General features: G+C 41.9%; 1 protein-coding gene across 1 annotated transcript; it reads right to left on the bottom strand.

Annotated features, from left to right (window-relative positions):
* Positions 1-1,724: 1,724 nt before the first annotated feature.
* Positions 1,725-20,749, bottom strand: inpp5jb (inositol polyphosphate-5-phosphatase Jb). The gene is made up of 13 exons (XM_005916374.3): positions 20,232-20,749; positions 13,364-13,884; positions 11,861-11,968; positions 11,498-11,606; positions 8,581-8,697; positions 7,589-7,764; positions 5,984-6,095; positions 5,516-5,625; positions 5,119-5,314; positions 3,875-4,012; positions 3,696-3,779; positions 3,511-3,615; positions 1,725-3,377 (listed from the first exon to the last, which is right to left on the bottom strand). The coding sequence occupies exons 2-13, from the start codon at positions 13,870-13,872 to the stop codon at positions 3,042-3,044; spliced, it is 2,100 nt and encodes a 699-aa protein (XP_005916436.1). The 5' UTR covers positions 13,873-13,884; positions 20,232-20,749; the 3' UTR covers positions 1,725-3,041.
* Positions 20,750-24,906: the final 4,157 nt, after the last annotated feature.

Below are 24,906 nucleotides of genomic sequence, written 5' to 3'. Positions count from 1 at the left end.
AGTTAACTCACTGTTTTTTGTCTGCATCATTCTCTGTGTTCTCTCCCTTAGACACAGTTTTCAGAAAAAACAAAAACAAACACCTTTCATTCAAACTAATTAACCTGAACGATAAAACGTGATAAGATAGTTACGCATTTTTTAATACAATGATATTAAATATGAAACAATTAAAGAAACAGACAGACAACTTGAAAGGGAGAATATTATTTCTTTGGACAGTATTGCACTAGTTTCCTGGTTGGAGGATAAAGCAAGCAACCCTTTAACAAACTTCCTGCTTCTGTGATTAGACGATCAGAGATAAACCATCATCCTAGGCTAACACAGGATCACACAGGCTTGCTGTATTGTTGTAGTTTCGTTCACAATTATACGAACACCTGTACACTTAACAATCTACACGTCTGACAGTGAAAGCAGAATTTGATATGAAATTACTAATATGTGAAGTGGAGAAATCATCATTTGTCAAAAAAAGAAAAATAATTATTATCAATATTCTGTAATATTGTTTCAGTAGAAATAACGCTCCCTTGCTGGCCAGCAGAATTTAGGCTCATTTTACAGTTAAATAAGAAAATAAATACAGAATTTCAGTAAAATAATCTTTGCGGCATAGATTGTCTCCTATTTGATCATTTCTACCATACTTCTTATTTATCCTTCACATATATTTTCTTCTATTGTTGCCACATAAATTACAAAATAATAACATTCTGTAGACAGTTTTCATTAATATTTCACAATACATAGTCACTGGCATTGACTGCAATACAGAACATGATCATCTACTATCTAAAATGTGAGACTTGTCTTTACACGTTATTTCCAACAAAGGTCCAATAGATTTCTTTCCCATTTTAAAACCAAAGAATTACATTTAAATACAATGAAGTGTTTCAAACAGCTCCAGATTTCAGCAAGTATAACTACTCAGCAGTTTATCACCTAACACATACACTTAAGTAATTTTTTTTTACTGCCCTTACCAAGTTTTTCTAACAATTTTCACGGCCACTATTATGACAAGGGAAGTCAAAAACAGCACTTTACGGCACAAAAACCACAGTACTGGAATGTACAGTATGTCCACAGCAGCAAACCATGCAGACAGACCCCATTCACTGCCTCAGCCACACACACACACACACACACACACACACACACACACACACACACACACACACACACACACACACACACACACACACACAGAGTTACAGCTACAGTAGTATACACTGTCCTATGCTAAGTGCTTAACAGTATAAAGTGTCTAATAGGTCACATCACACAGTAGCGATCTAACACAACTATTTTGACTACTGTCACTGTCAGCTAATCACCTGGATCATTAAGGGTGGATCTGAGCAAGAGAGAAAACAAGCATCAAATTAAAGTGAAAGTAAAGTATCTGATAGGACCACTCCACTTCTTTAATAAAGAAAATAAATGAACAACATGATATTTCACAAAAGTGAAGCAAGTCATTTTTTGTATTATACTACCTACAGCAGCGGTCCCCAACCCCCGGGCCTCGGACCGGTACCGGTCCGTGAGTCGTTTGGTACCGGGCCGCGAGAGTTGAGGCTCAGGTGTGAAATGTATAGTTTTCAGGGTTTTTATCGGTTTTCAGCGTTATTTTGTTATCGTTTTTATCGTTTACTCGGTTTTCCTGGGTCTTTTCACGTGTGTTATGAATAAATTTTCTTTTTTTCGGTACTGGTACTAGTTTTATTTTGTTGTATTTATCCGCAACACCGAAAATATTGTCGGGCGTAAACCGGTCCGTGGCGCAAATAAGGTTGGGGACCGCTGACCTACAGTACAATACAAGTCCCTATGGTGGCTCTACACAGTAGAGTTCCTGCTCACATTTTTATGAGATATCCAGATGAGAAATGTATTGATTTTGGGTTTAAACACCATGCGAAAAATAAATTAAATAAAAGATCCATGTTGTTATTCATGTTGTTAATTTGCTTAAAAATTAACAGCTGTTTGCTGTGAGCAAAAGCAGTGCGGCTCATTAACTCACACCAAGCATTGTGTGTAAAAAGCAATTCATGGTGAGTCAGGTATTGCTGTAGGCGTTGCCACAGTTGGTCCAGCAGTAAGTGGCCAGCAATCAATCAGCTAGTTTTTGTAAGACAGCTATGCTGTGTCAGCTGACAGCTAGCCTCCCACACCCATCACATACGCACTGCGTGGACATGGCGGCCTATTTAAACGTCCTTACACTCGCGTTCACTCTACACTGGTGTGTGTTGTTCTGACGCCGTGGCTAGTGTCCGACTCCCCTGAATTACAGCCTCCGCGTACTTTGGCTCTGCTCAGCTTTTATGCACCCTCGAGGGAATTTATTCCCACTGGTGGATCATTTGAAATGCTCCCTGGATATTTTGTAGTATAATGTGTGCTAGGTTAGAACCACATCACCAAGTCAAACTGTATGCTGCACATCTGTCTCCGATTGCAGAAACTAATAATGTGACTGTTTCCAGAGCTGGTGATGACTTTATGGATTGTTTTTGAATTAAATCTTATCTGTATGATAGGATTTGTTCTATAATGGATCCATTACTACAGCAAACATTGAGTGAATTATGTGGAATATCTGTGTCGAGTATAAGTTATAATCCAAATATCGTATATGTAGTGAGCTGACATGACTGCTAGGAACATCAAAGCACTGTTGAAAAACAGTAAAGATGGTTCCTATGAAGTATTTAGTGAGCAAAAATCCTTGAGTAGTTTCTCATGAAAGGTGTCAGCTCCCTGTGCTGACCACACCTGAGAACGGACGAAGAGAGAAGAAACACAGCAGAGAGTGAAGGGTTTACAAATAAAAGACATGCATGTGCACAGCTTACTGAAACAACCCAAGGCAAAGTAAACCTCCTGGACAAACCAGATGGCTATTCCTGAAAAGGATGGCATCGGAAACTGTAAATTTTCTCTACAGAAACTTTACAGTGAGGTGGATGCATGACTTTAAAGACACAACAGGTTTTTAATGTGAGCTGTAAACACAACCGGGCTCACACTCCTGGATCCTGTGAGTTTTTCTCTTGCTCCTCAGGACCAAACAGCTGGCTGCTACTGCCCTCTGTTGGGCCTCTAATGGACTTGCACTCTGTCTCTGCAGTGGTGCTTGATGGAGGAGCCTTGGTGACATCAACCTCTTTCATTTTGACCTGGTGAGGACTGCCGGAGCGGCTGCGGCTTCGGCTGCCGCTGCGATGGCCGCGGTGCTTGCTCTTACGCGGGCTAGGACTGCGGGACCTCATCTTCATGACAACAGTGCTGTCATCTTCTGAAGTGACATCAGAGCTGTCTGAAGAGCTCGTGTCATCGCCTGAGGTGGGAAGCAGGATCTGAAGACAGATGGAAAAGAGTGTAAGTAAAAGTGGAAAACGTGAAATAAAAAGAGTACAGATGCAGATGAGAACACCAAAGGAAAGAGCATTTGGCTGTTTTCACGTCAAACAAGCAGTGGGTTGCAATTACCTGAAATGGCTCTGTTACACCCACAATGCTGCTCATGTTGTTGCTATAGTAACCCAAGATAAAGTCTCCTGAGCCTTTAGGCAATTCCTCCTCAGTAAAGGTTACCTGGAAATCAGTCGATAAGACGTTCATTAAATGTGAAAGAAAATTATCCTTGTATTGAAGCCTACGTGCATCCAGATTACCTGATGTTCCTGTCGAAGAAAATCTGATTCCTCCTGCTTGGCCCACACATATCCCACATAGTCTTTGTAGTGTTTGAAACCCACCTATGGGAGAAGTCAGTAAAATCAGTAATACACGGGATTACTTGTCATGCTCAACCTACTTGTTGTAGTATTAATTTCACGTATTGGTTTGTTACCTTGAAAAGTCCAATCCAGTCCCAAGAACTGCGAGAGTAGTTGGGTGCCAGTTTGAATATCACTGTGGCATCAGCAACACTGTTCCACTCATCCTCCACTATGATTGTGACCAGGGGAAGATCCACCTTGTATGGGAACTACAAAGACACGTATCATAGTTATTTAATACCAAAGTGCTGTGAGGTTTCCACGATGTCCTAAAGGATAACGAGAGCAGAGGATCGACCTCATCTAAAATGTCAGTCATGTGCCTGTCAGCGGAGGCTAAAAACACTGCTCTGATATCCTGGACCTCCACAGCATTGCAACATAAGCCTGTTATATTTCTGTTTCTTAAGACGGATTAAACAAACAGCAGATTTGGGCACTTGTGAGATGAAATTCTCCCTGTAAAAGCTCCACTTTAGCACATTTATGTATTGTGAGGAGAAATCTGTACCACCGGGATGAAAGTCTACAGAAGTACAGACAGTTCTATTTATATCACTCGGAAAAGGTCAATAATGGTGTAATCGAGTAGGTGAAGGACAGCAAAATCAATATGAAAGCAAAGGTAAGACCTAAAGTTAGTTATTTACAATCACTTGTTTAAGGGTTACTGTAGTCAGGCAAGTAGGGCACAGCTGACGAGACAGTCATCTTTTGAGTCTAATCAAAACCTGTGTGTAACATCAGTTTAAAATAACCACCAACGGGAATCTGATTTGTTGTGAAGTAGGATGAATTGGTTTGATTTGGTCAATGCGATTTTATAGTAAGGTTTAAAGAACTATGTTCAATGTGAAAGTCTATACTTTGCTAGTAGCTATGAACACAGAGCGGTTGGCTGCTGTTAGTTTAACAGCTATCTGGCATTTGTCTACACAAACCTGTTGAAAATAACTGTCAGAGCAGAGGAAAGCCCTGTTTAGCCCTCCAGGTGAGACAGATATATGAATTTTATTTATCAAAAATAGTATGGTATCAAAAGCCCGCTCCAAATTCATTTAGCATGTGTATATATTCTTTAAATATTTTCTTTATTTCATTGTCTGACTTTATCATAAATATGCTACATTTCTAGCCAAACTACTCTGATTAGCAATAGAATATGTATTTATTGTATTATCAACTACAGGCTAATTTCAAAGATGCAAAGGCCTAATACTGCTCACAATCATCCTCATAACGTACCCTCGGATCCTAAAACAACCATGACCTGGATGACTGAGAGCCTGCACAGACATACCCTAGTGTTTCTCACCTGAAGAGTAAAGATGGAAGAAACAGGTTTGTGGTCACTGACGGTGAATTCCATGTGACTTCGATAGTTGTGCTGCGTCACTTTGGCGCCACTCGTTAGCCCTGAAATGGAGCCACGTTTCCCTGCACCAGCAGGTGCCGTGGCTCTCAGACGCCACAGGATCCGGTCAGTCCAAGCTGGTTTACGTTTCTTCCCACTGGGAAGTTTCCAGAAACAAAAAGATGGGGCATGGCAAAAATAAAGAAATAAATGACGCCATGTTTGAAACCACTAGATCGAGGATAAAATACGAACTGTAAGGATTCATTTAAGCCAGCAAGAGCCTTTCAGAGGATGTGTGTTAAAGGTATCTGGTTAGTGGCCTAGAATTCATAAAAGCACCCCCGGCATCACCAACCTTGTGTCGTATGTATTTGTTCCAACATCAAACTTGTAGGTAGGAGGGAATTTCAGCGGTCCCTCCTGGAATCCCTCTAACACTGTCTCGCTGTCTTTGGCCATGTTTAGCTGTAAATCATAGTACCAATCAGAAGACGTCACATACCTTCAACAATTACTGACGCTGCTCATGGGAATAGTGTGTTTCTGTATCACCCTCTAGTGGCATTCCCTACACACTGCACCACTTCCTGACTAACATCATTTCAGCTTTCGTCTCATAAAATAAAGAACTTCTCTATACAGTTTTACATTTATTTCAGGCTGAATGCACTGAAATAATAATAATAAAAATAAATATGGATAGAATTTCAATATACACACTCCTCAGTTGCTATGAGATGAGAACTTTTAGTGCTTCTGAGGAAGGCCACATGCAGATGAGCTGAGGTACAATAATTGCATACATATAAACGTTTGGTTTTACCTGATCCTTTTCCCATAATATTGAAAACTTGTTGTTATCAATGGCTGATTTGACCACCTGCATCTCCAGGTCATCGATGCGGAAATTAAGATCCCCGAACCAAAACACCACACTGAAAAAAAAAAAAGGAGTCATTTTGTGAATTCAAACAAATGTGACACTTTAAGTTACCTCAATGACTGTGTAATTATTTCCCTCAGAAACCACGAGCATGGAAAAACAACACTAGGTTGATCTTACAGATACATACAGCATATAGAGGGGGGGAAAAATGAGGATGGAGATGAAGGTTATATTCAGAGAAAACAGTTTCCTGAGCAAGACCTAAAAATTTATGAGAGAAAAAAAAAAAAAAGAGTAGATTTTTTTTTTAGGTTATAAAATCATAAATTTACAAGAAAAGATTCAGAAAGATAGTTCCTAAGGTACTAGATTGCTTTACTTTGCGAGAAACTCAATATTACCACTCATCATATTACAGATGCCACAGCTTCGCACCGACAGTGGGAAACCTCATCAAATTATAGCCCACTTTGCAATCAAATTTTACAGCATAACATACTGTTACGTTGAAAAGATGGAGTTCTGGCAGTTTGCAGGTCTGGATCATTCGAGTGTATGCTAACACAATGCCACAATCTTCCCAGGAGTGGATGTCCCAGCAAACTGACCCCAACATCAGACTGTGCAACGCTCAGAGAAAATGCAGAAAACCCAAAAGCTACACCTGAGACTCTCCCAGGCCTCAGTCAACATGTTAAATGATAAATTGCTTGACAATTTCTGTAATAATTTCCTTTGGACAGACGAGACCAAAGTGCAGATGTTTGGCATTAAAGCACAGCACAGTTTTGCAACCCAGGCATCTTCTAGTCACTTAATCAAACATGAACTCCTCCGTATACCAAGGTATTCTAAAGTCAAATGTGAGGCCATCTGTCTGACAGCTAAAGATTGGCCCCAATTGGGTCATGAAACAGGACAATGAACTGAAGTGCAGCAATAAAATCTACTTTAATGGCCCAGTCAAAGTCCAGACTTCAACCAGATTGAAATGCTGTGAGAGGACCTTAAGAGATCTGTGCATAAATGAATGCCTGCAAACCTCAATGAACTGAAGCAACGATGTTAAGAAAACCAAACCAAAGTTCCTCCACAATGACGAGAGAGACGGATAAAGTCATACAAACAAATATGGTTTCATCTTATTCTTGCTAAAGGTGATTCTACAAGCTAGTGAATGATGTGGTGTGCTTAGTCACAGGACTGCAGAGAGTCCTGTGAAAACTTTACATACGATTGTAACCTACAATCACCACATAATCATAAGCATTTAGACTTCCAGGAGAAAATGCTGAGAATGTGTCTGCTGGTTTGGAGGAGGTAAGGTGCAAAAGGAGTTACAATGCAACTGACAGACGCAGAGATATTTCTCATTAGCTCATCCATAATGTTGAATCCTGCCTTTTGAAAGTCAAACTCTGGGGTTCTGCAACTGTTTCAGCCTTAATGGACCGACGTAAGAGAGCGAATAAGTAGCGTCTGACTTTTGGTCATAGCTTGTACATTAACCTAAAGTTTCTGTGTTTCTGTGAACTGACATACTCATGGTCAAGAACCCCAGTGGCAGCCTGGCCCTCAAACTGCTGCTGCTGCAGGATGCTCTCAAAGTCCTCCATCCGCTGATCTGAGTTTTCCATGTGAGCCGGGAGGTGGCAGTTGAGAAAGCAGATGGTGTGACCGTACACTGACATGCGGGCACTCACTCCACCTTTATTCCCCTGTAGCAAGGAGCAAGCAGAAGAGAAGTTAAGTGGAAACAAATGAATTCAATGTATGTTATTAGTGATTAAAAAGCCAATAAAAACAGTAATTAGCATGCTACGATTTTCCACTGTATTATATGTGTCTCAGCCACAAACAGGAAGTTCACTCATTAAGGAATACCGAGGGACAATATCAATATTTAATGATAACAGCAGAGAGCACAAAGGTGGGGTCAAGATGAGTCGGCACACAACTTCCCACTGTTCTGACCCGCAACAACACCAAAGATGGTGCGTTATAAAACCCACAGTACACGTCGATGTCATTTGAGTTTATAAAATGAGAATTTTACTTTTGAAAAAAGTGTGCGTAGAAATGCTGCAACTAACCTCCTTTCTAAATAAAACTGTGCTTGTTGACCAAACTGCTGTAAAGCAGTTGCTTTTTGGTAAAAATATATTTTACTTTTCAAGCTTAAAACACCTTAAAAAATTATTAGATTGGAATATCACTCCAGTCAGCAGTTTGCCTTTGGTTCATTTTTTTTATGCTTGACTTTTCCAAATGTTAATAACAGCTTGCTGCAAGATACCAGCATCTATCTCTTTATTTACATAAAACTGGATGAAGCCACGTTTGACTAACAAAGTGCAAGAGCTGATGTGCAGATATTTGGTGTGTCCCATTTCTATATGAGGGTACGTGGGAAAGAGATACCAGCCTAAAAATAAAACCGAGATATAGTCCACTTCTCTGTAGTGCTTTGTTTTTACGTGGGAAGTTTCCATAATGCAGTGCTGGTCACAACAAAATGTCAGTAGCCAGCTCACCCAGTAACCCCCCAGGCCTGTGCGAGTGGTCTCAGTCTGGACTCCACGCAGGAACGGCAAATGGAAATATTTGGCAAAAACCAGCAGTAACACTCCCTGCATCCGCTGGGATGTAACCTAGAGAAGAGAAAGCCATGAAGAATTAGACGGGATAATGTAAATAGACAGCAGAGTTATGAGGACATGCTTTGCATAATTCGCTAAGGAGAGCAGCTGTAAAGTTCACTTGCACATCAGGCTTACAACATGAATATAAAATCTCCTGGCATCCCTCGCACTCGTCCTCTTTTTACCAACTTGCATTTCCATTTTGGCCTGCAGGAGCATGTGGTCTAGTTCAACAGCTACTTCACATGAAGCCCCGGGCAGCTTTTGCCACAGCATCTACACTTACTGAGGTTAAAAAAACCACTAAAACCTTTGATATTTGCCCCTTACCTTTCTCAAAGCCCTTCAACATCCCACCAAGCGTTTCATGATAATATGCAGGATTTGACATTAGTGCACCTCTGGTGCTATTTTTGTTCAGTACAAGACAGTGAGGAATGTTACATGCCATTTACACGAGATGTCAACCCTTCCCATGTCCATGCCTCCTCCCCGCTGCCTTCTCCAGTTGTCCACACATCCCAACCCCCATCCACAGTCTGAAGAAGCACAATCACACCCAGTCTAAATGCCCGCGGGTGGAAATGGAGGCATACATCTCCGCGTGACAGGAGATCCTCTTGCTTGCACACTAACTGGCTGTTGCATAATGGATTCTAGTGAACCGTAAAGTGGACCAACTTCTTTTTTTTGTCATTTGTGTGAGGACACATAACGATTGGGTCTGCGTGCACTTGGGTAAAGTCTGAGGAGAGGGTACCTTGGCCTGCATACACTGTGGATGAACATAAATTCCCATCATCATAATTAAACAAAGAAAAACAAAACAAAACAGAAATCTGCTGAAGGCTGCCAAGCCACATTTTGACCAAGCACAGAAAAGACATTAAAGCCCAAAGACAAATGTGTGAGAGACGGAGACAGAGTGGGGCCATGAGTCCAGCAGCGTATGTTTGACCTTGTACAGCACAAACATGACTAAAGAAATGAGCTGTGAGTGTGATGCTATTTGGAAAAAGTTTAGTGCATTCTTTATCATCTCTAACAGAGATGGACACAGAAACACAGAAAAAGAGAAGTCTTGCATTTAGTGGATTAAACCACGTTGCAATCAGAAAGGCCAGACTGCCTTTGCTATTCAGAGCACTTAAATTGTAGCTTACTTGTACAGGAACTATGGTGAACATCAGCAGAAACCGTGCAGTGAATGGCCCGAAAAAATGTGTTGTAAGCTGCACTGCACAAGAAAAGGCTTCCTTGAACAGTCAGTTTGAACCCAACAATGAGTCACAGCGAGCAGAGTATCTCAAGGCAGAAAGTATAGATGGTGTGTCTCGTTACTACGTTTCTTTTGTCATGACTAAACATCTTCCTACTGCCACAACCGTGCATCTCACTTTACTTGTTAGCCTGACAACTCGCCCGACCTGTTCACGGCATTGATTTCTACTAGAAACTCAAAAAAGGTCACATCGCGATGATCATTAACAAGGTTTAAACTAACGTAGCAGGACTGCGAGACAGCCCGAGGACAGCATCAGTCACACTGTCAGAGGCCCATCAACACTGACAACAACGAGATCCAAAAATAAAACAGCACCCTGGGAGACGTTTGTCTAGCTCTTTCAACTCGACAGCTGATTCACGCGGCCTGGCTCACCATGCCAACTGAGCCAAGCATTGTTGCAGACGCAGCCAGACAAACACAGACCACAGCGTTTAAACACAAACAATACAAATTAAATCAAAAGGTCTGATTTTTTTATCTGACAATAATGTTTTTATCCCTTTAATGTCGTATTTGATTTTGAAACAATATTCAATATATACTAGAAATATGTGCATAACACTTATTCCACATAAGAATCCCCTTTCTTGACTTTTGTTTTCCTATCAAAACAGTAGTTAACTATGCTTAATCTTTACAGCATCATTATATCTCATCTATGAGCTATAATAGTAGTACCTTTTATTTTGTGGTGAATACCAGGAACAGGAGTTTTAAAAAATAAAGGTGGAAATACTGCAAAAGGGGCTTCAGGAGACTGAGGACAAGCCGCTAAATAAAGCGACCAGTGGAAATAAAAGTGGGCTGAACTTACTGAAGATCAGAGGGGATGACGAGCCTCTCTCTCTTTTTTTCCTGCTGCTGGGTAATTTCTTCTCATCATCAAAGACACTATCTTTTTCATCATAAACTGTGGATTTGCATTACTCTTATCTCTGGATTTTATGGACTTATGGACTTTATGGACTACATGGATTTTTTTCTACTTGTACTCAGACTGACTTATCTATGTGAGCTACGCTCTCTATAAGGAGAGACTGAAGAGTGTGCACTGGTGTGTGGGACTGTGTGTATGAGCGTACTGGAATGAAATATGATGGAAAATTAATTTAATAAAACGAATCGGTATTTTCGTAACTCCTTGTAACACATGAAACCTACTGGAGATCTTAAGATAGTATTTATCCCCATCTTCTATATTAGTACACCTACAATTGGTATATGTAGCTATAGTGATACAGAAAGACAGAGAAAGAGGGGCACAGGTCTGAAGGTTCAAAAAGGGAGACCGACAGTCAGTAAGAGCTCGACATTAGCAGCCTGGCAGACAGGATAAGATAACAGATTCGCTGACATTACACGCTTCTAGCAAATTATCACCCCATCCGTTGCTCAGGGAACAAAATGAGCTGAGAGAGTAAGAAGCGGCAAGCTCGTCAGGAATCCCACGATACATCTAAGCTGTTGAGCACTTCACCATAAGAGTGTGCATATGTGTTTACAACAGAAGCCATTACTGACCAGCACATAACCAAAGGGGCTGAGTCTCTCCATGCAGACTTCGCTCCACTGGTCTGTGAAGAGGGCGTCTTTCAGTCTTTTGTTAATCATTGAGTTTACTTCCTGCAGCCTTGAAGAAAAACAAAAAAAGACACAGAGCAGGGTAAAAGGGTCAAGAGCAGACAGACAAGGAAAAGGAGCTAATGAGAGCGTGCTTTGATAATGTAATCAAAGCACTTTTGTTTTTTCCATAAGGAGAGAGAGACATTCAAATCTGGGCCTGACTGCTCATTAGATGCATTGTATTGCAGCGCTGACGTGCATATAAACAGGCCAATCGCCTTTAATGCTGAACAAACGAGATAGTCGAGGCAAAACACTCACCCGATGATGTACATGTCTGTGTTTCCGTCACCCACATTCAGCCCGAGCAGAGAAGTGATGTCATCGGGTGGTGTGGCTGAACCCACATTCCAAGTGACGATGTGCAGCCTGTTGGAAAAGGGCGCTATATAAAAAACTCTTGCAAACACTCATCTCCTGCTCACCTGTGTCGCAACCTGCAGACAAACCTACAGTGAATGCAACAGCAGATCACATCGACAATAATGCTTTCAGTCGATGTTTCACTACAATGCAAAGCCTTGACCGTCTTTCAACATTATGTGACATCGTCTACAAATCACTTAAACAGAACAGGCTTATTTTAGCTTCACAAAGTCACTCATTTTGATTCATACTCAGGAAAACTTTACTAAATTACTTAAAAAATATCAAATTAAAATAAATGGCACTGAAAGCCAGCCGCAACAGACAAACTGATAATATTGTTTCCCAGCACCTGGGCCAGTCAAAGACATGCATACAAAGTAAATAAAACCTAAATCACTCATATAAATGTAAATGTGAGGACATGTTTGTCTTTGTAGCTCTAATTGGCTCTTTAAAAGACTAGAGACCTCCAGGGTAAACCCTGCCTCTCAGCCAGAGTGTACACTGGGCCAGGATCCAGTTACATGCAATACTGAGAACATAACATGCCTAGATCCTAAAGTTTCTACTTTATATGCCAAACAAATCCAAGGGTGTAAGATGTGGTGAGGATACCGTCACCTCTCTTCATCCTAAATAAAGGACACGTCTCATAATCTGATACTATACTTTAAACATCAAAACTTTTAAGCATACCAATAAGTATGAAACCTCTTCCTAATGCAGGGGGGCTAATTGCTTTTTACAGTGCTCAGCATCTAATAGTGTTATCATTAAATTAATCTTCATTGAACTTCTTATCATTAGCTTAATTTTTGTGCTTCTATAAAAAACGATCCCCTGAGGATCCACTAATCAGTGTTACTACAACCTTGATATTTGGTGTTACGGCTCTGCTGCTATCCCTCTGAAGCCACAGCAGCAGTACAACCAGCAAGTAAGAACAGCCCAGGCATCAACAACAACAATTATTGAGCCTGACACAGCAAGAAAGGTGCAGTGGGGTGGAGGTGGGTTGCCAAGGGGCTTGCAGATGCGCAGCAACTGTGACTAGGCCAAAGCAACTTCAATAACATGGTTTCACTTCGTAAATGGGTTATTATGTAATTTATAAAAACATTAAATGTCTGTAATGAAACTTTTCAGGCCATTAATATTCAGGCCATTATTCCCAAATTTTTACGCACAGAAACAATGATAATAAAAATACAGTGACATCATTCTGCAAAAACTTGCCACACTTTGGCCTCATGTTTACTATGATCGCAACCTTCCAGTGTCACTATCAATGAATATAAATAAATGTGATGTGTGCCACAGTTAATCTGTCTCAGCTGTCTGGGCAGGACAGGGCCTGCCGAGGCATGCTCAGACACACACACACAGGAAACTTGCCTGAAGTCTTCCACAGTCTGCGCCTGAGTGTCAGCTGTACCTGCCACAGAGAGAGCTCTCTGTGCATGAGGGTTCAGGTGATGAGGCACATGCCTGCTGGCAGATGGGTGGGGCACGGAGGCAGCTCTTACTGGGTGATGGCCTGGACCTTTAGGACCAGCCTTAATGCCGGGCCCAGTATACTCTTCTGAGAGCTTGACTGCTGAAGGGTGAGAGGGTTTGGAATGACTGGCCACATTGCCATCAGGGTCGCACTCCTCCTGGTTAGGCAGTGCAGTGGATTCTGCTTTGGGCTCGGCTTTGAGTTCAGAGATATCTACAGAGCCCTCAACTCTGGCAGTCCTCTGCGGCCGCCGAGGCCTGGCAGGCACTGCGTGTTGGCCAGTGCTAGAGTCGGTGGCAAGAGCTGATGTATCTGAAGGCGTAGCTGAAGTTGCTGTTACAGCTGCTGCTTCGCTGTTTGGGTTGCCTTCTGAGGTCTGGAGCTGGGTTGGATTATCTTGGTCCATTTCTTAAGATTTCTGTGACGACAAAAACAGACTGTATCAACTCAGATGGCACACATTACGTTTGTATTTTAGAGCATATATTAGAAAATATAACGCTGTGTAATAAATGGAGCTAACAAAGCACACAGTGAACTTGTAACACTGCACAACACAACCTGTAGCCTTTTTAACAAATGACACACCAATTCAGCTGATGACTAAAAGGCCGTCATAAGACTGACCCAGCAGAACAACTGAGTGAGTCATTCTGGCTCCCCGCATCATGAATGTTCAATTACCTGGTTTCTTATGGCCTTGGAAACAGCTGAATGTACCGAATACAATGACGAAACAAAACTCACATAACAGAATAAAGAGCATAATGCATAACGAGACACAAAGAGGCATGTTGTCTTACTGTGGCTACAGGATTGGACATTTTGTGAATAAAAGCCTGGACGCAGTTCATCATCCTCTCTGCTTCTACCTAAGCCCCCTGCCCGTCCTCCAGTAACCAGGGAGATACTCAGTCAGTTCATATCAGCTCAAAGCACCTGTCACACACTAACACGAGGAACCACTGCACGGTCCAGAAGAGCAAAAAGCAACAGCCCAGAATAAACCACAACAGCAACAACGCAGAGAGAGGAAGCTGCAGAGAGATAAATAACAAATTCAAATAGGCCATTTATTCACGCAACGACGTATTCAATCATTGTCCTTATCTCATTTGCGTTTCTCGACTGTGGATTGATAAAATACAAAAGCAGCACAAGCTACTGAAGTCCCATTTAAATGACAATTTTTAATCTAAGTGCAAAAAATGTGCACCATGTAAAAATCTTAGGGACAGGTCGGGGACAAGCTGGAAAAAAAGCTGATTTGGGCACAAAACGGTGACGGATCTGCGAGTCAGTGGCGTTTCAAGTGTAACATGTGTGGGGGTGGGGGTGGTAGTGAGGGTGAGGGTGAGGACAAACCTAACCTTCTGGGTGAAAATCACAGGAATCATTGGGGACACAGAGGCAACACAGCTCCCTCGTATTTATTCACATGACCTTGAGCAGCAGGAGGTTGTGGCTTTAACGCAGGGAGGAGGGTCACCTCTGTATTCCACATGTGCTCATTAACATGCTGGTCTTTCAGTTCACCAATAACCTGGTGCCTGACTGGGCATAAAGTATTCTTATGATCCATGTATGACATTTAGTCGGGTGGGGGAGCATGAAGGAGGAGGGTGAGTGGGCACACGTGGGAGTGGGTGGGTGCAAAACGAGCTGAGGGCAGCGGGAGGAAGAGCCAAGCGAGTCAGCCCTTCATTCAGCGACAGCACCGAGTCTTTTTGCAGAATGTCTCCAAATTGATCCTCTCACACTTCCCTCTGGCACTGTGTATTTTTCCAGGCTTTAATCCCCCCTGCTCTCTTATCGTTCCATTTCTCTAATCCTTTCGCTCCCCATCTTCCCCAAATTCTGTTGTTCCGGCTTCCAACCTTTAGTGTATGGACACTGAACTGCTTAGTTTTTGGATGTAGACTACTCCCGAGCTAAAAACGTTCCATTTCTTTCCTCTCTTAACCCATCTGGACTAAAAGGTGACCCTTGAGGCTCTGTGTCGTCTTCTCTCAGCCAGCCACCTCACAGCCACTATCAACGCAAGACATCATATGCTACCGTCACAACAACCATACAGAGATTGTAATCAATGGTAAAGTATGTTCAAGTGCTCAGAGATGTGGAAAAATGACAAATGAGAGAGAAGACTGAAAATCTAGATCGAGTTCAGTTCATCTTTCTAACATTCTCATTTCCTTCTTGCATGACGGAGGAAGAGCCAAATATTTGCCTTTCTGGGAACAATTACGACAGGCTGCCAATTTTTATTCCACTCACGTTCAGAGAGGAGAGAGTGGAATGATTTGATAATAACAAATGTGTCATAGTGTTTACATGCAGCCTCTTGAGGGGGTGAGAGCTGAGAGAGCCAGGAAGGATGTGGTGTAACCCAAACAGCAGGCTCCAACCAGCCTCCTTGGCTTCTTTGGTGGGATTCACTGACTATACAGTTTTGGATGACAGTCACACACTATTTTTTCTTCTATTTCCACACACGGACTTTGATCTTTTGTAGTGGCTCTGTGATAGACTGGCAACCTGTCCAAGGTGTAACTGCCTTATGACAGCTGGTATAGGCTCAAGGTCAACCATGACCCAAAACTGGATGGATGGGTGGAGGGATTTAAACCACTGGCTCTGAATTACAGTACTGACACCAGTTTTGGGATCCACCAATTAACTAACAATACACTATCATTCATACGCTTCACTATCATTATCATTATCATTTTTCAGGTTTTAAAATATTGAAGTTGCGCTATTTTTTAAAATTACAGCTGAAAGAAATAGACTTAACAGCAAATGTACTAAGGTCACCTTGCTGGTACTTGATTGGACTCCTTTTGCCTTTAGAACTGCATTAATTATTTGTTGCACAGATTTAACAAGGTCCTGGAAAAATTCCAGGATCTGAGTTCAATTCCACCATCAGGTGGAGTTTCTGTGTGGAGTTTGCGTGTTCCCAGAGTCCAAAGACATGCAGTTAGTGGAGATAGGTTAACTGGAAACACACAACCGTGGAGGTGAGCATGAATGGTTGTCTCTGTCCTGCGACCTGTCCAGGGTGTACCCTGCCTCTCGCCCTAAGACAGCTAGGATAGGCTCCATTGCGACCCTGAAAAGGGTAAGTAGAAGTGAATGGATGGATTTTGATCCATTTTGACAAGACAGCATCACATTGTTCCTGTACATTCGTCAGCTGCACGTCCATGATGTTCCACCACACCCTAAAGGTGCTCTGTTGGATCTGGTGACTATGGAGACTATTTGAGTGCAATGAACTAATCATCCATCCATCCATCCATCCATCCATTCGCTTCCGCTTATCTTTTTCAGGGTCGCGGGGGGCGCTGGAGCCTATCCCAGCTGTCATAGGGTGAGAGGCGGGGTACACCCTGGACAGGTCGCCAGTCTGTCGCAGGGCCAACACAGAAGGACAGACAACCATTCACACTCACATTCATTCGCACATTCACACCTAGTGACAATTTGGATTATCCAATTAACCTATCCCCACAAGTGGGCATAGGTGAACTAATCATGTTCAAAAAATAGTTTGCGCTTTGTGACATGGTGCGCTATCCTGCTGGAAGCAGCCATTAGAAGATGGGTACACTTTGGTGATAAAGGGATGAGCATGGTCAGCAACAATACTCAGGCAGGCTGCGGCATTTAAAGAATACTCTGTTGATACTAAAGGGCACAAAGTGTGCCAAAAAAATGTCCCCCCACACTACGCCACTACCTGTAGCCTGAACCATTGACAACAGGCAGGATGGATCCATGCTTTCATGTAGTTTACACCAAATTCTGGCCCTACCATCTGAATGTTGAAGCACAAATCAAGACTCAACAGACCAGGCAATGTCTTTCCAATCTTCTGTTGTCCAATTTTGTGACTTGTAGCCTCAGTTTCCTGTTCTCAGCAGGAGTGGTTTTCTGCTGCTGTAGCCCATCAGCTTCAAGGTTTCATGTATATTCAGAGATGTTTTTCTGCATACCTTGGTTATGAGGAGTGGACACTTGAGTTATTGGTACCTTGCCATCACCTCAAAGTAATCAGGTCGTTCTCCTCTGACATCTAATATCTACAGGGTACTTTTACCCAGAGAACCTCCAATCACTGAATATTTTCCCTTTTTTTAGACCAGTCTCTGTAAACCTGAGTGATAGTTGAGTGTGAAAACCCCAGCTGACCAGCAGTTTTTGAAATACCGAGACCAGCCCAGCAGCAACCACGACACATTCAAAGTTACTTAAATCATCTTCCTTCCCCATTCTGATTCTTGGTTTGGACTTCAGCAGGTCGTCTTGACATAACCAAATGCCCTGAGTTCCTGTCATGTGATTTGCTGATTAGATGTTTGCTTTTATATGAATAGGTGTATCTAATATAATGACCAGTGAATGTGGAAAACCTCGGGCTCTATGGACAAGACTGATTTGGGAGAATTTTGAAAGTTTCCTAATTGCTTCTCTTCTAAATTTAATCTGAGGTAACCACACAGCCCCACTGACATTACTGTGTGCACGATCTGATATCCACTTGTTGGCGTTGTTCCCACATCATCATAATTATTGTTGATCCAGGTTCAACATTGTAAGTGACCAGTCACTTTGGTGTGATGTCATAGTTGTGCAACTACAAATAAATGCCTTAAAAAAAACTACTTCACTTGCAAGATCTCTACTAGATCCAGCATTTTGAATTCTTTGCCCTTAAGAAGCATTTTGAGGATATTAGATTGTCTTTAGTGTAGCCTCTTCATTTACTGTGCCCAGCTTGCATACCGTCTAATAAAAATGGTTCTGGTGTGTTTACATTACAGACACATTCCCCCATACAAGCACCTCCGGGCTTAAAGACTTTAATTGGCTTTCTGAATTGTTTTGCCTTGCTGACCATCAAAGCCCCCCGACTACACCACAAGTTCATTAACGTCTGTTCAGCTGACCCTCATTCATTTGACAAAAGCCACTGTGACGAGTCATGGAATACTGACACAGGTAAGTCCAAGTACCAAGGGAATCATTTAGAGCATGGCTTAATTAAAAATAATATCTTTATTTAAATCAAATGGAGAAGGAATTAAATACATTGAAATGCCAATGTTTTATCCTATTCCTTGTTCACACACAGATTCCAGCTGACATGCCAGTCACATTTTGCCCTCTTTAGTGTTGAATGCTGGAGTTACAGCCAAGCAGTACATTGGTGTTGAGAGCCTCCAGAGCCATATGCCCCTGTGACAGGGATACTAATGATGACCCATACTGAAACGACACCGGCAGCTGCTGCCACAGCTGTAAATGGCTCCTCCAGGTCCTAATGCCACTGAGTATCGCTCCTCTGTATCCAAGGGGCTGCATCTTTCTGATCAGGTCATAGCCAGGGCTGCAGGATGTCACTATGATTTCTCCTACAGTCTAACACTTAAGACACGTGCTGACAACACACAGTGCGCTGTCTGCACTGCAAAACTATGTTGTGAGTTGCAATTTCCAGTTCTGTCCATTACCAATTATAGAAATCAGTCGAATGGAAAGATTCACTTCCTAAAGCTTTCTGCTTCGAAGACTCTCCATAGGGAACATTGGTCACCATGTTGCAAAAGCAGCGTCTTATATAGCGAGTTATCTTCATGCATATGTTTGTTGCACACTGTCAAGTAATTGAGATGAATGTAGCTAAAGGAATGTGAAACAGCTTCCGACCGTGTGGACTAATGTCTGCATTTGCAAGATAGCAAAAGGATCTCTCACAGAGACGTTGGTTCATTACTCACAGTTTTCCTTCCTGAGCAGTATTTAAATACAAGCCAAAGAAACTGATTTAAATCACAAAATTCTGCATTAATCATTCTTGTATACACTGACATAAGCGTTGAGTAATAATCAGTCCTTTGAGCTGACATTACACACACTGTTTTGAAATACGGAGTGGAGACATTCTATCATGACCCCCACCCCCCCACCCCCAATAACTCCTATTACATGTAAGGGATTAAGTAACTGAATGGTTTACCTCATAATGCTACATTTATAACAAGAGTCAGTTAAATGACACACACACATTGTGTAATATGCAAACATCCCTAACAAGCCAACAGTGCTTTTCATTCATCTGATATCTTGTATGTAAACATTAGAATCTTGCATGTAAGCCTGCTGTAAATATTCACATTTCCTGTGCCACAGATGGCTGTGACACCTCGGCTGGAACAAGAACAGCAGCCGAGTACTTGGCCTAATTACACTCTTCCTTCAAGGACAGGAAAAGAGAATGAAGGTCAGTTTTAACAGTGCTGTGTTGTGCATCACATCTGAGTTGAGATACTAAGTCTGCATGTGTTTGTGAGCCCTTATGTATGAGATGAGGGTGGAAAAGATGACAAGCAGCCTGTGGGCATGCGTGTGTAAAGCGATGCAAAAGGTGGAAAGACAGTTTTTAATTTAAATTTTTTTTTTGTTAATGTCTTGTCATACTTTCATATTATAAACAAATGATGTAGCGCGCACGTGTACGCACACATCCATGGCAAGGCAACGAAGTCAGGTTTCTGGAATTTTTCTGCAGCTGCGCTTAAGGCGTAACAGCAATTAACACTTCCTGTCTCGGTAACGCAAGCGTCTCTATATGTATTCTGTTTTAAGAAAAGCTGAAAGTTGTGTAACAGAAGCATATCGTTGTAACGCCGCAAATGCTCCTAATAGGTTTCAATCGAGAACATAACGCATGCGTGTCTCATTAATTATCACCTTTACCTGTTTGCGATCGTCTGCGCCGAAAATTTTTAAGAGCTGGGGTTCTGCAGAGTCTGTCTGTCTGTCCGGAGCGCCGATGGAAGATGGGAATTTACAGGAAATTATAGAAAGAAAAAATTGGGGGAAAAGAAACGCGCTCAACTTTTATTTCCAGTCGCCTCTCTGATGAAACCATCGGCATCTCAAGCGCTTTTCTCGCCTTCCTTCCTTCCTCAGCGGGAGGTAGGAGAGAGGAGGAGCTGGTGGGTTTAGCCAGGCAGGCTACATGCCTCAGAAACACATTCCCCCTTCTTGTGTTTAAAGACACAGGCTGCAGCAGCACGTCCGTGCCCCGTGCCCTTCAAATTACAGAAGACGTCCCGGACGGTATGAGAGAGCGCGAGCGACCAAGAGCGCTTCCGTAAACGAGCAGCCGCTGTCTGCCAATGTTGGCGGACGATTACTGTGCAGAGTGAGTCAGAGTCTGCCAGAACTGCGACTACCAGAAAGGACACTGGGCAATTAGGCTGCAACTACAAACATGGCTTCCGCGCGGATGTACACTGTTTGCCACGAGAACACACTAAATGATGCACAATGGCAGGGTGCGAGTTTTTTTTTGTTTTTTGTTTTAAAAGAAAGAAAAGACAAGAAAAGAAAAGAAAGATGGAAAACGTACATTAGGAACGTCAGATCTATGTATTCTCACTCTATGATGGCGCACTCCTGCTGTCTGGTGGTTACTGTGTTGAAGAGCGTGGGAGAAAATTAGCGAGGCTTGTATGCCTTTAACTTTCAATCAAATAGCAGTGACTGAGTCATTTTAATGCTCTTTATAGTAACAGCTGAACAAACCCCCAGATGTGCTTCTTTCTGTTTGTGGATTTAGGATTTGGCACAGCCCCCAAGCGCAACAGCGTCATTGCCGGTCAACAGTGGTAGCGCCTGTGCTTTGGTGACACTAAGAAAAAGGCAGGGCCGACAGGATTAGAAATGAGTACATCAGAGGGACAGCTCAGGCTGAGGTTTGGAGACACAGTTCAAGAGGCGAGGCTGAGATGACGTGGACATGTGCAGAGGAGGTATAGTGGATATACTGGGCACAATTATGCTGAATATGAAGCTGTCAGGCAGGAGAAAAAGAAAGACCTCGGAGAGAGCTCATGGATGTAGTGAAGGAGGACATGCCACAAAGGACACAGGTGTGACAAAGGAGGATGCTAGGGATAGGGTGAGATGGTGGTGACCCCTAAACTCTGTTGCAGGGCATATTACTTAAACCAATTTTTGACAGTCCTCAGATCTCATCTCACTGCTTAAAGACACTAGCTGGAGTTCCATAAATTGCTGCACTCTTCCTCCTCTTAGATGTCTTTTTACACTGTCCATTAACAACAAAAGGCAATAAATGGCCTTCCACGGCTCCTCAGTGGTGAACATGCTCTCCTACAGCCTGGGTGTTGGGTACGCAGGGGCCACAACTGAGAACAGGAAGGCTGTGCAGAGGGAAATTAACACCAACCAAAAAAATCCTTGGCTGCTCTCTGCCACCCCTGGAGGCGATCGCCAGATCTTCCTATCTCAGAAAAACCAGGTCCCACACCTTCACACTCATAAACAGCTTCTTCCCCTGGGCCACTCAGACTGTCAATAAACACTATGCCCCCCCACCTCTGCTCACCTTCCTCACCAACCTGAGCCATGGTCTGAGAAACCCTCATCACTCAGGCCACTCACACACGGACTCTACTCAGAGCAAGTCTTATCTCTGCACTGCTTCCAAGCAACTATTGTTCTCTAATGTGTGCCTTTGTCTTATTGTTGTGTATATTCCTCTTGGTTGTATATATTTCTCCTCTTTGCTGTTTATTCCTGCCATCTACCATTTATATTTTATTCCAGTACAGCATGTACAATGACACAAAAGGACTATACTATTCTAAATAATTTAATCAGGGCAGGTTTCTTAAGTTTCCTTTCTTACTTTTGATTGATGGGTGGGGGCTTTATTATAATAGAACAGGGGAGAAAAGAATGAAGAGCAGGGAGAAAGACAATCAGTAAATAGCCTCAGGCCAGATTCTAACCCAGCATTTAGCCTCCCGTCAGACCACAATAGTTTTATTCCATTTCATTCCAATTAGTTTTAAGTCATATGGGTCACCTGCTTTGCCTGATGAACTAAACCATCACCCAGTGTTGCACATTTGTACCTTATGTCACTTATTAAACATGTAATATACTCACTTCCTAGTTATGGGTCAATGATACAGTGATAATGATGTATCTTTGTGTAATGTTTTTTCATTACTTCTAATTATCGTTATTGTATTTACTGCATATAAATGTCAAAATAAAGACTTGGAACTAGTGCACTCACTGTCATAAATACCGGTTTATTCAAAGAGGGGGAAAAAACTAATTAATTCTACGTTAGCCTGTGGAAACACCTGAGGGTACCTCATGAGTCTCACTGGTACTTAAAAATGCATGAGTCAAAAACGGAGTGTGTGTTTATGTCTGTGCTATTTAGGGCCAAGACTTGGGAAAAGCCGTGCACTGTGGTTAGCTTGAAGCTGCTAACAGTACCTACACTAGACCTTCATAACACTACCTGTAACAAACAGTTAATTATTTATCTTAACTTAATGCATGAACATTGATGCATTTTCACATTACTACAGAAAAAAATATATAACAGCATGCACAATCCTTAGTCTAGGACACTCCTTATTCTCAAGAATTCTGCTCAATGTTTACAAGCTGCTACACTGGTCACTTTAAATCACTTAAAGGTCACTTTAAATAATTCAAACTATAAATTTTAAAGTGTTATTGATACTGTTATCTCCTAATCTTAAAGTAATAGTGGTCAATGTAAGCCTGTACCGCATGAGAGTTCAAAGTAAATGCCTTATCCTCATTCTTCTGGTTCAACAATGTTAAGTCTACTGTAGCATCAGGAAGTAGCCATGGAGGTACTGCCGGTAACTCTTCTTTTCCCTCCTTTCTTTCTCCCAGCAAGGTTTAAGTACTTCATGCGTTGGGTGATCCTGCCCGTGGCCCTGTAAATTAGCCCAATAATTAAGTATGAGCTGCTCCCTTCTCAGTCCTAATAGCATCTCTCCCATCTCCACCTGTAAAGCTGCTGTTGGAGTTGTTTTAAATGCACCTGTGCAAATTCGTAGTGCCTGATACTGAATATGGTCTAACTTTACCAGAGTTGTGTCTGCTGCTGAGTTATATGCTACACACCCATAATCCAACAGTGAACTGACCAACCCAGTGTATGGCCCTCAAAGACTTCCTATCCGCTCCCCAGTCCCTCCCAATTAAACACCTCATTAGATTCAACACCTTTTTACATTTGTCCACCACCTTCTGAATATGTGCAGCCCATGTTAACCTTTCATCAAACCACAATCCAAGAAACTTAAATTTACTCACCCTTTCTAATTCTTGATCATACAACTTAAGCTTGATGTCTTTACCAACTCTCTTCCTTGTAAAAAAAACATCACCTTGGTTTTATCAACCGAAAATTTAAAACCCCACTTATAAGACCACTCTTCGACTCTTCTAATTGTTCCCTGCAGTTTCTTCACAATATACTCTATATTTTCCCCTCTCTTCCATATTGCTCCATCATCAGCAAAAAGTGAACATCCCACCCCTGCCTCTATATCATTAAACACATCATCTATCATCAAAGAAAATAACATAGGGCTCACTATGCTCCCTTGAGGTGTACCATTTTCTACCAAAAACCTTTCAGAAAAAACCTTCCCAATCCTCAATTGAATATGTCGCCCCTTTAAAAAATCCATTATCCACCCGTACATCCCCCCCCTAATACCCAATTTACAGAGTTTAATTAGTAGGCCATCTCTCCACATCATATCATAGGCCGTTTCTATATCAAAACTACACTCTCACTGTTTGTTTGTGCTTTTCGAACTTCATGTTCCAAACATAAAACTGGATCCATAGTATTCCTCCTTCTTCTAAACCCACTTTGATATTTAGAGATAAATCCACAAAAGATCTTTAGCTGACTCACTGAGTTGGTTTAACATGGTATAGCATACCTGATCTTTTCCCGGTGCTGATAATTTAGATATTTGAGCATTCAGTACCTTTGAGGTTTTTCTGAAGAGTATTTTGGACTTTTCATTGTTTTGAATTGTTGCAATAAAAACATATTTGCATAAAGCAAGTATATTTGTTCACTCCCATACTGTTAAGGGTATTAGAAACATGAAGAGTATGCTGTTGAAGTTTCTTTAGAACTGATTTAAAAAACAAATCTGATTAATTTGCTATTAATCTTGAGTTAACTATTGATAAGTATGCGATTAATCGCGACTAAATATTTTAATCGACTGACAGCCCTAATAAAAACATAACATTTGTCCCAGTGTTGTGACTGACTTATTTGTCACCGGTGGCACCAGTGAAGTCTATTTATAAACGAGTTTCACACAAATGAGCTTCACTTGACGCATAAGAAGTCTCAGCACAGCAGTCCTGAAAGGGACATCCTGAAAACAAAGAAGCTGATCAACAGCACAGTGAGTTCAGGGAGGTGAGCTGTGAAGTTGTAGTTTACCTCACTGATGTTGGCGCAACTTATTTCCACGGTTTTTTCAAGTGAGATTGTAAACCTGACACCCTTCTTAACTCAAGGGGAGGTCCT

This window comes from Haplochromis burtoni, unplaced genomic scaffold (assembly GCF_018398535.1).
Source record: "Haplochromis burtoni strain Fernald_Lab_line unplaced genomic scaffold, NCSU_Asbu1 Contig_18, whole genome shotgun sequence".
In the NCBI taxonomy this organism is placed as follows: Eukaryota; Metazoa; Chordata; class Actinopteri; order Cichliformes; family Cichlidae; genus Haplochromis; species Haplochromis burtoni.
This window is presented reverse-complemented; position numbering and strand designations above follow the sequence as displayed.